The sequence below is a fragment of the Dendronephthya gigantea genome, unplaced genomic scaffold (genome assembly GCF_004324835.1).
Source record: "Dendronephthya gigantea isolate DGI-Jeju-01 unplaced genomic scaffold, DenGig_1.0 000041F, whole genome shotgun sequence".
NCBI classification, from domain to species: Eukaryota; Metazoa; Cnidaria; class Anthozoa; order Malacalcyonacea; family Nephtheidae; genus Dendronephthya; species Dendronephthya gigantea.
The window spans coordinates 1,722,378-1,734,803 of NW_021163051.1; the positions used below are offsets into that span (position 1 = coordinate 1,722,378).

The window sequence follows — 12,426 nt, forward strand, 5'->3', positions numbered from 1 at the left end:
TTCAAAACAAACATGGCAGCTCGATATAATAATCGCCTATCGTCTGGAAAATTTGTAAAAACTGTTAAGAGAAAAAGAGGAAATATCGAAAAGCTTCACAAAGGACGAAATGCTTGGCTAAAAAATTTGGAAGAAGAAAGTACAGGCGAGGAAAACGACGTAGTAGTCTCAACACCGGCGCCGAAGGACATCGCTAAAAGTATAAATATAAATACAAGAGCAAGCACGGTAGGCCTCGCAAATACACAAAGAAATGTTTTCCGAAGTTATATACCACTAAAGTATTTAAGAGATTTAAAATTAACGAATGCCACCATTTGAAATTAGGCAAAAAGGGAGAATTTACCTCATGGAAACCGAATTGTTGACATGGACGCATTACGAGAAGGACTGAACAATTGCAAAATTTGTACAAAAGGTAATAAAAACACGGACAACTACTAAACATTAAACATTATACTGGTTTAGTGTTGAAAACATTAAATATATAACATAAAATCAACAAGCGTTAGAACATTTTCGGCAAATTCTTTTAATCATGTACACAGCTAAAATGTACATTTCAACAATGATTTGAACCAGATAAAAACTATAAATAACTCTATAATATTTAAGGACCACTGTCATTGAGCAATGTACAACAAGAAAATCTTTATGGTCTTGCAAGCAAACTAAGTATTCAATGTCAGTTTTGTGATGAAACCAACATCATTGAAACATCACCTGCTCACAAGTCAGGAGTTGCTGGTCCAAAGTCATACAACATAAATTCAACAGCGACCTTAGCCAGTCTTCATTCAGGAATTGGTGAAACACACTTGAGTGGAATCTTGTCAGTCATGAATATCCCAACCATGAGTCGAGCAATATTTAAGAGACGAGAACGAGAAGTTGGTAAAGCAGTTGAAGCTGTTGTTCGAGAAACATGTGTTGACACTATAGAACAAGAAAAGCAACATGCCATTGAAATTGGATCAATACCCGATGAAAATAACCTTTTACCCGTTGCATGCAGTTATTACATGGGTTGGCAAAAAAGAGGAAAAGGATTCAACTCATATACTGGCCAAGCAGCTACAATGGGCACACATACAGGCAAAATAATGGATTTTATAACAAAAACAAAAACATGCAGAATTTGTGAACATGCAAAGAAACAAATACTACTCCACGTAAACATGATTGCAGGAAAAATCATACTGGCTCATCAAAATCGATGGAGCCAATGGCTGCTGTTGAACTGTTCAATGGTATTGTGATGCTATGGTGGAAAAGCTTGCTCCAATTGCTAACTCCCAAAGAAATGAATCCTTCAACAGCACAGTTGGGTCAAAGAATCCTAAAATTCGACATTATGGGGGAGTGAGAGTAATGCCTTCCGTGTGGCATGTGCTGTTGCCCAAACAAATGTTGGCTATGGTTATGTGTGTACAACATTGGAGAGATTGGGGATTGAACCTGGCACTCACTGTGAAAGATATGTGAATGAGATGAAAAGGAAAAGAGACAGTGGAATCAAAAGAAAACAAACAATCGAATTTAAAAAGCGAAGAAATGAAATTCACACAAAGCGAATACATGGTGTTTTGTCAAGTGAAAGGAAGGAGGGTAAAACATATGAGACAAATATTGGCCTAACATATCCAACAGCTACTAATCCACAAGCTAACAAACTAAGTCATGATGTCCTTTTGTGTCCTGACCTACCAGCAGATACACTTGCTGCCTATGAGGAAATTGTCCAACCTTATACCCCAAGACCACAATGTTCTCCTATTCAATACAAGGCTCACGTTTTCTACAATATTATTGTGTTCGACGTCGAGACAAACACGACTGGGAAGAATGCAGAGCTATGCCAATTGGCCGCTATAGACAAACAGGGTCTGGTGCAATTTGCAGAGTATATTTTGCCATATAAAAATGTTGACAAATATGCATTGAGGGTAAACAATCTAACAGTGAGAATTGTTGATGGCAAACGAACATTATTTAAAGATTCAAATCCTGTAAATGCACTCACCTGTGATGAAGCTTTACTTCGATTTCTCCACTATGTAGAAGATTTGGTTCGTGAATGTCAGAAATTGACCGATAGCGAAGTCTGTACAGTTCTGGTTGGGCACAATGCCAAGCGTTTCGATGTCCCAGTGCTTTTTCAAAATAGCAACAACAGTATTTTAGCGGAAATGCAATCCATCGGCATTTCGTTTGGTGACAGCCTTACGTTATTCGAGCATTTGGTTAAGCAGTCAGTCCTGAAAGATCGAGATGGAAATAGCTGTGCTTTAAATCAGTCTGCTGTTTACGAGGCTTTGTTCGATCGACACTTCGACGCACATGATGCTCTCGAAGACGTGAAAGCTTTGCAACGAATCCTTTTAACATCAGGGCTAAATCTGTCAGAAAATGAGCTGATCTTGCACTGTAAACCCATCCCCTTTGAACAAGCACATTGAGACAGTCAGTACTTAGCCAAACGACATCAACTGCTACAAACGTTCAAAACCAAACTTTACGATCACGTAAACGGTGAAGGAGTCACCAAAGCCATGGCAGAGAAAATCGCAGGTAGTGGCTTGAGTTACACTGATCTTAAACAGCTTTACGACAAATTTGGTAGAAAAGGACTGATTGGAGTTCTATCCAGCCACCGACAAGTCAAATTGATTCCAACAAGCCAAGGGTTACAAAAACAAAACGAATTCTGCTATCCATCATACAGCACTTCGAAGCCAGTTCCAGTATGGCCACCGAGGAATAGTTTCGCGCGAGATCACCACGCGACAGATAATGACATGCGCAGATAGCGATGTTGTCGAATTGAAATTCTATCTTGGCCGCGTAAGTTTTTACAATTTACTAAAGGGAATAATTTTAGTATTCTTCGGTGAATTTTTTAAAACTCAACAGAATTAGTAATCAGGGAGTGTAGAAAAAATATCCAAATTTGAAAAAATCTACAGAAGGGATTTTTCGTAATAGTTTTTTTCGAATATCGCGAAAACTTATCCTACAACTTTGCCTTAAAATTTGATATTTATGTCGCGAGAGGCAAAGAATGTCCACAGAAAATTTTAAAAAATTTTACCGAAGGATAAAAAAGATATTACCGATTTCTTCGAAAAATCAACAAAAAATGTGCGTTATATTTCAGGTCATTGTTGCCTGGAAACAGCAGCATCGTTCGAATTTATTATAGATACCTAGAATGTGTAATGTCCAGACACATCACATGCCGCGCTTAACCCTATGTCAAGACCGCACCTGCTTGAAGAAGATCAATAAAAATATGGGGGTAACCAGGAGACAATTTATTAGAGAGCGGGTTCGAAACTGTATTTTAAGCATTTTGCGTGAAGTGCAGGTAGTTTGAGATAGTGGTTCCGAAGAAAACGTCTTGGAAATGTTCATTTTAGGCTAGAATGGCTTCTAAGTATCGTCACTAGATACTATGAAATGGACGTACTTGAGCTTGCGGTTGTTGATTTTCTTCACCCAGCTTTTATAATTTTGACAATCGTTTGCCAACCACAGTATGAACAAATTGAGACGGCAGCCATTTTTACGGGCTCTCGTGGAAGGCCTATTTATAATGTTCCATACGAGCACCTGAACTTTTGGTCCAAAGGCAGTCTACTGCAAGACAAATGGGTGAAATATTTGGTATTAGTGAACGCACCGTACAACAGCGACTGCAAAGTTTTGGTTTGTTTGTTAGAAGAACTTATGCAACTTTGACAGATCAAGAGCTGGACACTACAGTCCAGGATATCATGAGAACGCTACCTAACACTGGCTATAAAAGGATGACTGGATATTTAAGTGCTCGTGGCATCAGAATCCAACAAAAAAGAATAAGAGAGTCGATGCGTCACGTGGATCCCAAAGGAACACTTTTAAGAGCGTTGGAAATGAGAGTTATTAACCCTAGGCAGTACTCAGTGCCATCCCCTTTGGCTCTTTGGCACATTGATGGTAACCACAAATTAATTAGGTAAGAACATGCATTTGGAGATACTCCCAGTCCCAACCATACTGCCTTGTTCAATTTTGGTGTGTTCTAATTGCTATGTTATCATGAAATAGAACAAAAAGCAGGTAAAGGTAGTAAAAAAAAAGTTGAGAGTGCATGTAACAAGTGCTATACAAAGTGGTTTAAGTGGTATACAAAATATTTTGAATGGATATTGACAAAAAATAATTTACTTACATCCTCAATGTTTTGCTTTAGGTGGAGATTTGTGGTCCATGCTGGCATAGATGGATTCTCACGAATGATAGTGTTTTTGGCTTGCTCAACAAATAACAAGGCTAGCACTGTGTTAAGGCATTTTGAGCATGCTGTTGCAGAGTTTGGTTTGCCGTCGCGTGTCCGTTCGGACAAAGGAGGCGAAAATGTCGATGTTGCAAGGTACATGTCGACTCATCCCTTACGTGGCCCTAATCGTGGAAGTCATATCACTGGACGAAGTGTCCATAACCAGCGCATCGAACGATTATGGAGAGATGTGTTTTCTTGATGCACAAGCACATTTTATAATCTCTTTGTTCACATGGAAGAATCTGGGATTTTAGATGCTTCTAATGAATGCCATTTGGCAGCTCTTCATTTTGTTTACCAGCCAAGAATTAACCATAGTTTGGAAATTTTTAAAGCTGGGCATAACAGAGCACCTATAAGCACTGAGGGAAACCAGTGCCCGAGCGAACAACTATGGATAAATGGGATGTTAAGAAACAGAAATTCTGGTCGGACTGTCTTTAGAGAGTTTAATCTTGAAGTAAGTGTCATGTCATTTGCATAAACAGTACTGATGTGGCAGTAGAACACTTGCATAAACTGTACTGATGTGGCAGTAATTATGAATGCCCCAGCTTAATTAATATACCATGCAATATGGAAAGAATTACTTGATTCTGATTGGTGGCAGTGTAGTTGCCTAGACAATTTTCTATATTTACCTTAGTCCTATTTATCGTTATTTCATACATAGATTAATCCAGAGACATATGGAATAGACATGGAAGACCCTATTCCTCCAAACCCAGCAGAGGAATCATCCAATCATGTCGAAATTCCAGAAACAATGCACCCTGTTGATGAAAATGCATGGTTGGAACTTCAAAGAACAATCAATCCCAACCGTCATTCTGAATCATGGTGTTGATATTTATTGTGAAGCTCTTCAGTTCATGATGGAGAGACCACTTAGACTGACTGACACTTAAAATTTCTGTGTATATATCATTTCAGATCCCCAACCTTTCTTATATCAATGTCAAGGAAATTATAATTTCTGTACAAAACTTTCAATGATCATGACATAAAATACTATTTTCAATAACATCAAAAACCCCAGTTTTAACAAATTGTTCTAACAGAATATGAAATTAACTGTCTCTAGCAGTATATACTATTGATGTATTTTTGAAAAATTCATAAATTAGTAACTAGTTTAATTATGAGAAAGAAAACCCACTGGAACCATATTTTAGTGCCTTATCCATAAACTTGGTGAATTCTTCAAAATTTGTGTGTTTAACTGGCAAAATCAAAACTGTAAAAACAGCACTCGGCCATTGGCAGTAGATTATTACCAACATTATCAAATGTGACATACAGCATATGTGACCGTGGAGGCAATACGTTGCTAGCAGTCCAAAAACAGCACAAATCAGTAAGTTGTGCACCATCTAAAAAAGCCAAGTAAACAAAATTTTAAGCTAAATATGCATCTTATGGAATTGAGAATCTTAGAAGTCAGGTACATTCTGTAGAGATTTTTCTGTAATGTTTGTAGCACAATAAATTTTTGTCTTTCAAGCCATATCTATTGCAACTCGATCAGTCAGCCTTACTGCGACAGTACATATACATCTGATTTGTACACACCTTCTTTCCTATTTTCAATCAAATCCATATATTGAAATAAGAACTCATTTGATGTTGCTTTAGGACCCTCAGATGCATCATCATTAAAACAGATTTTCTCTTTCATTTCTTTTGCACTAATGAGACAGCCATCCTTAGTTGGAAATAGCTGCTTTATTACCTCTGGATTTCTTTCAATGAATGATTTCAAACCCACCACCTGCATTCCTGTGCAAAAGAATAACAAAAAACCCTTATTGCTACCACTAGAAAATAAAAATGACTTACATCTAGAAAAAATATCTTTGAGTTAAAGAGGAATAAGATCCAAAAAATAATTAAACTGTTAATACAATATAAAAGAGTGCAGAGAATGAATTTTTTAACAGTTTATAATGGTATAAAAATAAGTGGAGTAGAACTTGACATACCAGTGGATATGTCATCAAGTTCCAGCTTCCTTTTTTCTATCACAAAATACATAAGCAGGCTTTGGATGACAATTCCTCTGCTTGAGTTTAGTAGTTCCACATCAACACCAGCCTCATGAAGGTATGGCATTAGATTTGTGACTAGATTGTCTGGCAATGATGCATTACTTGGTAACTGCCCTAACTAAAAAATATTGTATTAATCATGCGTAAATTTCACAAAAGCATATAAATATCAACTATGTGATTTTGACCATGGCTCAAAAAGGTTATCTTTCAAGTGATTAAATATATATCATATATATGAATATAAATCAACCACATCAAAATTACTCTTTATGTTTATTTATATTCATAATGATATATGATGTATATTTAATTTATCACTTGAAAGATGACCTTTTCGACTATATTTGAGAACTCACCTCTTCCAACATTCCTCGAAGTTCAATATCTGGAATATCCTTAATCTCAAGTGGTGGTGGACTTGCAATTGCATCCTTGTCTTTTATGCATGTAAAATAATGTTTGACAGCTGCAGACAGGCCACCCATAGATGGTCCACTATGCAAAAATGAATGGGCCAGAATCCGTCCAATTGCTTTAAAACTTCCAGTTTGCCTAAGCGCTTGATTATGGACTGGCAATTTTGATCTTCCTCCCCTTCGAAATAAATTGGTTTTGTAGGAAAATCAATACCCTCTTCTGCCAGCTTAACAGCATAGAAAAGAAATTCCCGAACAGGTCCTGTTCCAACTCCCTCTCCCCCTTTAAAACAGACTTTTGGGTTTGCTTTAAGACTTGTGTTGGGGTTCTTATAGGCTGCTAATATGTCAAGCTTCAACTGTTCGACACCTTCACTTCGGCAAACTCTGAACACTTGGCGGGGACAATTGGAAGAGATTGTACTCTCTCTAAAAGTTATAATTGCATTTGATAGGATGATATGGGATCACTACAGGCCTCTCTTTCATCTCGCAAAACAATTGGTGTAGCAAGGGTGCTGTTTAGAGCCAATTCAACATCACTTGAGTCTGATGAACTAACACTTGAGAATCTAACACAAAATATAAAGTAATTATAGGGACATACTTATAGCATAAATAAGAATTTTTGATCATACTGTAACTTACCACTTCCTAAAATTATCTCTGCTGCAACATCCACAAAAATCAGAATTTTCTAATGTTAATTGCAGATAAGAATCATTGTGATTAGGGAAAATTTGTTTGAGCTGAGGTAAGAGCAGTGACACTCTTATATCTGTAACCTACAAAAATAAGGATTAAAAAGATTTTTCTCTAAACTACAATATTTGCTAGCAAAGTAAATTAGGTTCCTGCATTTCTGTGATTTTAATTATATAAATTGAGTAATATGATTTTAAAATTTCCATTGTCTGCCTGATTCTAGACCTATCATAAACACTAATGTTGACCATACATTTAAACTGCTATTATGCTATACCTTTACTTCACTAGGATTATCTGGTGGCTGTGAAGGGCAATCATCTATAAATGTCCTACAAGTCAAATAATTAAGTGAAATTAATAAAAGCAAGATGACATTTCTGTTACATAACTAAAAATGATCTAATTAACATGTATCCAACAAGACACCGCGGAAATTGGTATAGGCTTAGCCGCAATTCTCGATACTTAGACTTCAAACTTGGTGAGGAAAAAGATTTATAAATATTCAAGAAAATATGTCTTGCACAAAAGATTTGAAGCTTGCTCACGGTAAAAACGAATCGTCTGAATTAATAACCTTGTGTATACTTTAAACCTCAAAATGGCCATTTCACAGCGGTCAGATGTGTATGATGAGCTGTCAAAAGATTGCAGAATGCGTATTCAGAAGAAAAATTGAACTTTTTTAAGATATTCAAAAGGTTTCTCTTTGATAGGGCGATACAGAAATGCACAATTGTGAACCAGCGATTAGATTTTCGGGTTGAAACGTCTTAAACACCAATTTCTGCGGTGTCATCCAACAAAGGCCTTTTATCGCTGCCCTGGATTTTTTATTTCTACCAATTTTACCTGAAAAATAAGATTTACTCAATACAGTTAGAGTTACGTACTCAATACATTCTGACTGATGGTGCGTTATGAGTGTGACTGGAAAAATCTGGTTGCAGTTTATGCAAGAGACTTTGGGAGCCTCATCAACTTCCTATAAAACGCAAGATTGGCTTTATAAGTATTTTATAAATATATCCAAAAAACTAAAAACAGGCAGTGGCCATACATTAACAAATCCTAGAACTTATCACCTTACCTCAGAATCAGAGTTTGTGACATCAGTATTTTGTGGAGATATATCAAGGTTCGCTTGTAGTGGACGTATGAACAGCAGTGCTTGACCAATTCCAGAGGAATCACGCAGATATTTAGCAGTATAACCACTAGCCGGTGGACTGATAATAGTTAGACTGCCCGATGTGCTGTGTCTCATCAGCTCAAACCCCTGACCATCGATAAGTTTTGGAAATACTTCTTCCAACTTGGCCTTAAATTCAACGGCATTGCCATTTGCATCAAATTTTATCTTACTTTTACCCAAGCCAGCATTTTGAAGGGTTTCCTTTCTTTCATGTGTAGGAGTTACTTGTTCGTCCATATTGGCTAAACAACAAACTTCATGTGTCCAAGTTTCCTTTTGTTTCGCAGTATAAACTTGACCTTTTCTTCTGCATACCTTCTTTGGAGGTGGTCTGAGTGGAGGCCGATCACGAGAAGTAGTGGCATTGCCAGCATAAGGTGCAAAAAGCGAACGAAAGTTGCGTAGAGCTTCCGTTGTTGGCGTAGCGAAACTCGTGTGACTGCTAGAATCTGATCCACTGTTTGCTGATATTACAGCTGATGGCGTCCGGGCATCATGTAGACCACTGCCACCAGCACCAGGAGATGAAACACTGGAGTTGTTTCGATCAAGTACGCCTGCAGCTTCGCGCAAAAGATGAACAGCATGATTTACATTATCCGAATTTTCCGAACTATTCGCCATGTTTTTACATAAAAGCCGCGGGAAAATTTCCATAAATACTCAGCTCCAGTGTTACGCGGTCACTGTTCAAAAATCGTTCACTGAGGGTCATGCATAACATTACGTCAGCATAATGAAATGTAAAATTGAATATCGAAATGCAAACGAGAATAACTGAATACGAGACCTTATTCCTAAATGCAAGGTGCAATAAGTAAATGCTTTTTTCCAGTGCATAATACTCATAGTTAATTATGGCGGAAATCACCCCTCATACATTAACACCCCGTCCTTCATTCTTTCTAATTTACAGTTTTCTGTAATAGCCTTTTCTTCCTTATCTTTTCCCCATTGACAGGGTTCAGGACTTTAGCCTGGTTTTTAATTTTGTTAAGCAACAAGGTTGGGAAAATTGTTTTCCTTCTCTTAACTACTGCACCAAAATTAGATGATGTGAGCCTCTTATTGCGCTCCTCAAACCATTTCTCACTGGAAGATTGATCCCTGGTATTTTTTTCAATTTGGAATACTTCTGAGTGTGTAATATTTGCAGCATGCTTTAATACGGACCTTAAGATCTACGACTCGACCTTGACGTCAACCTCATATCCGAGTAGAGCACTAGGGAGGACGCGGTCGAGCGTCGTTTTACTTCCGTTTAAGATTCACAACGTTGCAATTGACAACGTTGACGTCATATTGTAAACAAACAAATTTGAAAATTTCAATTAAAAAAGGTATTTTTCATCATGTAAATGAATTTTAAAGAGCACTCATAACAGTTTGTTATGCACTCGGAGATATAGACAACGTTGAGTTTGCAATTCTAAGCCAGTTGTACACGCCCAAAAACTTATATTTACCGTACGAATCATATGGGCGATTCAAGCTTGACGAATTGGGGGAAGACGAGTGTTTTGCTAATTTCAGTTCAGAAAACATGACATTCCAGATCTAGCTGCGGCTTTGAGGATTCCTGAAGTTTTACTGCCCACAAGAACGATATGCAACGGAACAGAAGGCCTTTGTCTCAAGCTTCGGCGTTATAGTATCCTTGCCGTTTGAGTGATCTGGTTCCGCGCTTTGGCAGACCAGTGCCAGAGCTATCGATGATCTTTAACGAAGTGATTTCGTTTGTTTACGAACGCCACAACCACCGTATTAAACAGTGGAACAATCTGCTGCTTAACCCCATACAACTGGAAAGATATGCAGAGGCTATCACAAACAAAGGAGCAGCACTTACAAATTGTTTTGGGTTCGTTGATGGGACTGTGAAAGCGATTTGTAGGCCAGACGAACACCAAAAACATGTTTACAATGGCCACAAGAGGCACCATGCCCTGAAATTTCAATCTGTGGTAACCCCAAATGGCATTAGCAAACCTTTATGGGCCTGTGGGTAAGTACGTGCATTTTTAACCTGATCTTTTTATTCTGAATTTGATTTTAACAAATCCCTTTAAAGGTTACTTTGCATTTATCCAGTCTGGGGGGACAGGTAATAAGTGTTAAAGTGTTAAATCTGTTTCTTTTTATTTGTAGAGGGAAAGAGACATGATGCTGGCATGCTTCGATACTCGGGGCTAATGGAAATGCTGGAAGAGCATGCCTATGGCACAAATGGGCAACCAATGTGCATTTATGGGGATCCTGCGTACCCACTCAGGACTCATCTACAAGCTCCATTCAGACTAGTACAACCTAATCCTGACATGGAGGCATTTAACAAAAGTATGAGTAGTGTTCGTGTCTCTGTAGAATGGCTTTTTGGGACATTGTCAATAGTTTTAAATTTGTTGACTTTAAAAAGAACTTAAAAATTGCTTTAAGTGCTGTTGGAAAAATGTACATTGTATCGGGTATATTGAGAAATTGCATTACATGTATGTATGGCAATATAACATCTGAATTCTTCGACCTTCCACCACCTAAAATCCAAGAGTATCTTGCTGAAGAATAATTCATGAAATACATTATAAACATCAAGAAAAGTTTAATAACATAGTTCTTACAAATAGATATGATAGCCTAACAGGCTGACATTCATTTTATTATTATTACTGTTATTTCAAGATTGTTATTAGGGGCCATTTCACAAAGAATGTTCAAGTCATGGGTCAGAACAAATGCAGGCATAGGGGGTGTAGCAATCATTTTGCCTCCATTTAAAATTTTAACTCTATATTAACTAATTTTTTTCTTCAATGAGGAATTTAACAATGCTGTGAAATAATAGCTTTTTCCACTGAGATATACAAGGTGCATGCATACCTTTTTGCAAACATTGCAGATGTTTGAGGGGAATGGGGTCACCAATTCAGAAAATGCTAGACAAGGGGGGGAAATCCATCAGAAATCCTTTGTGAAAGGCCCTCATTTGTTTACCTTATGTAACAGTTATAATAACAAACAGTTGGGTAGAACACCGTAACATTTAAACATTAAAAAGATTCTTACCCATATTTCAATTGTTTATTTTGACAGTTTCTCAATGATTCCCATCAAAAGCTGCTGCTGTTGGGCTTGTGACTGGAAAAAGTTCATTTGCATTTGTTGCATTTGCATCATTTGCATTATATCTTGATGCTGCTTTTCTTCTCGCTCTATTTTTTTCTCTTCCAGTTCAACATCTTTCTTCCTCATGTCTAATTCCTTCTCTCGATACTCATTCTCATTATCCATCCTTTCCCGTAAAAAACTCAAAGCCTCTGACCCATTGCTTCTTCTCTTTTCTCTTTTCTCATTCCCATCAGCTAATGCTTTTCTCTTCTGTGTTTCTTTTAAAGTCTCCATGGCCTTCAACCTCATATCTTCTGCATTTTCTTTGTCTTCTTGTCTTTTTTGTTTTTTCTGCTGTGTCTTGCATATACTCTTCACTATACTTTTCCTCAAGTTCAAGGATTTCTTCCAGTAAGACATCTAACTCTGACATTTCTGGAGATATTCCAGACCCGCGCTCTTCAGCTGAAATTTTCTTTTTAAATTTTTCAGCCAAAAGTTTGAAATGATCACGAACAGATCTCTGAGATACAGAAAATTTTGGAACCTTCAAACCGTTCAAAGAATCTGCTATCTTTGTCCATAACTGACCACGGAGATTTGTTCGGGGTTTAGCTTTAAATGGGT

At 37.4% G+C, this 12,426-nt stretch overlaps 1 protein-coding gene and 1 pseudogene across 1 annotated transcript; one reads left to right on the forward strand and one right to left on the reverse strand.

Moving 5' to 3' along the window:
* The first annotated feature begins 369 nt into the window (after positions 1 to 369).
* On the forward strand, positions 370 to 4,309 carry LOC114526728 (annotated as a pseudogene).
* A 7,463-nt stretch (positions 4,310 to 11,772) lies between these two features.
* Positions 11,773 to 12,219, reverse strand: LOC114526729 (stress response protein NST1-like). The gene has a single exon (XM_028548255.1). The coding sequence runs from the start codon at positions 12,217 to 12,219 to the stop codon at positions 11,773 to 11,775; it is 447 nt and encodes a 148-aa protein (XP_028404056.1).
* Positions 12,220 to 12,426: the final 207 nt, after the last annotated feature.

Coding starts and splice junctions, on each gene's coding strand:
- LOC114526729 (XM_028548255.1), bottom strand. CDS start 12,219: ATGTCTTACTGGAAGAAATCCTTGAACTTGAGGAAAAGTATAGTGAAG.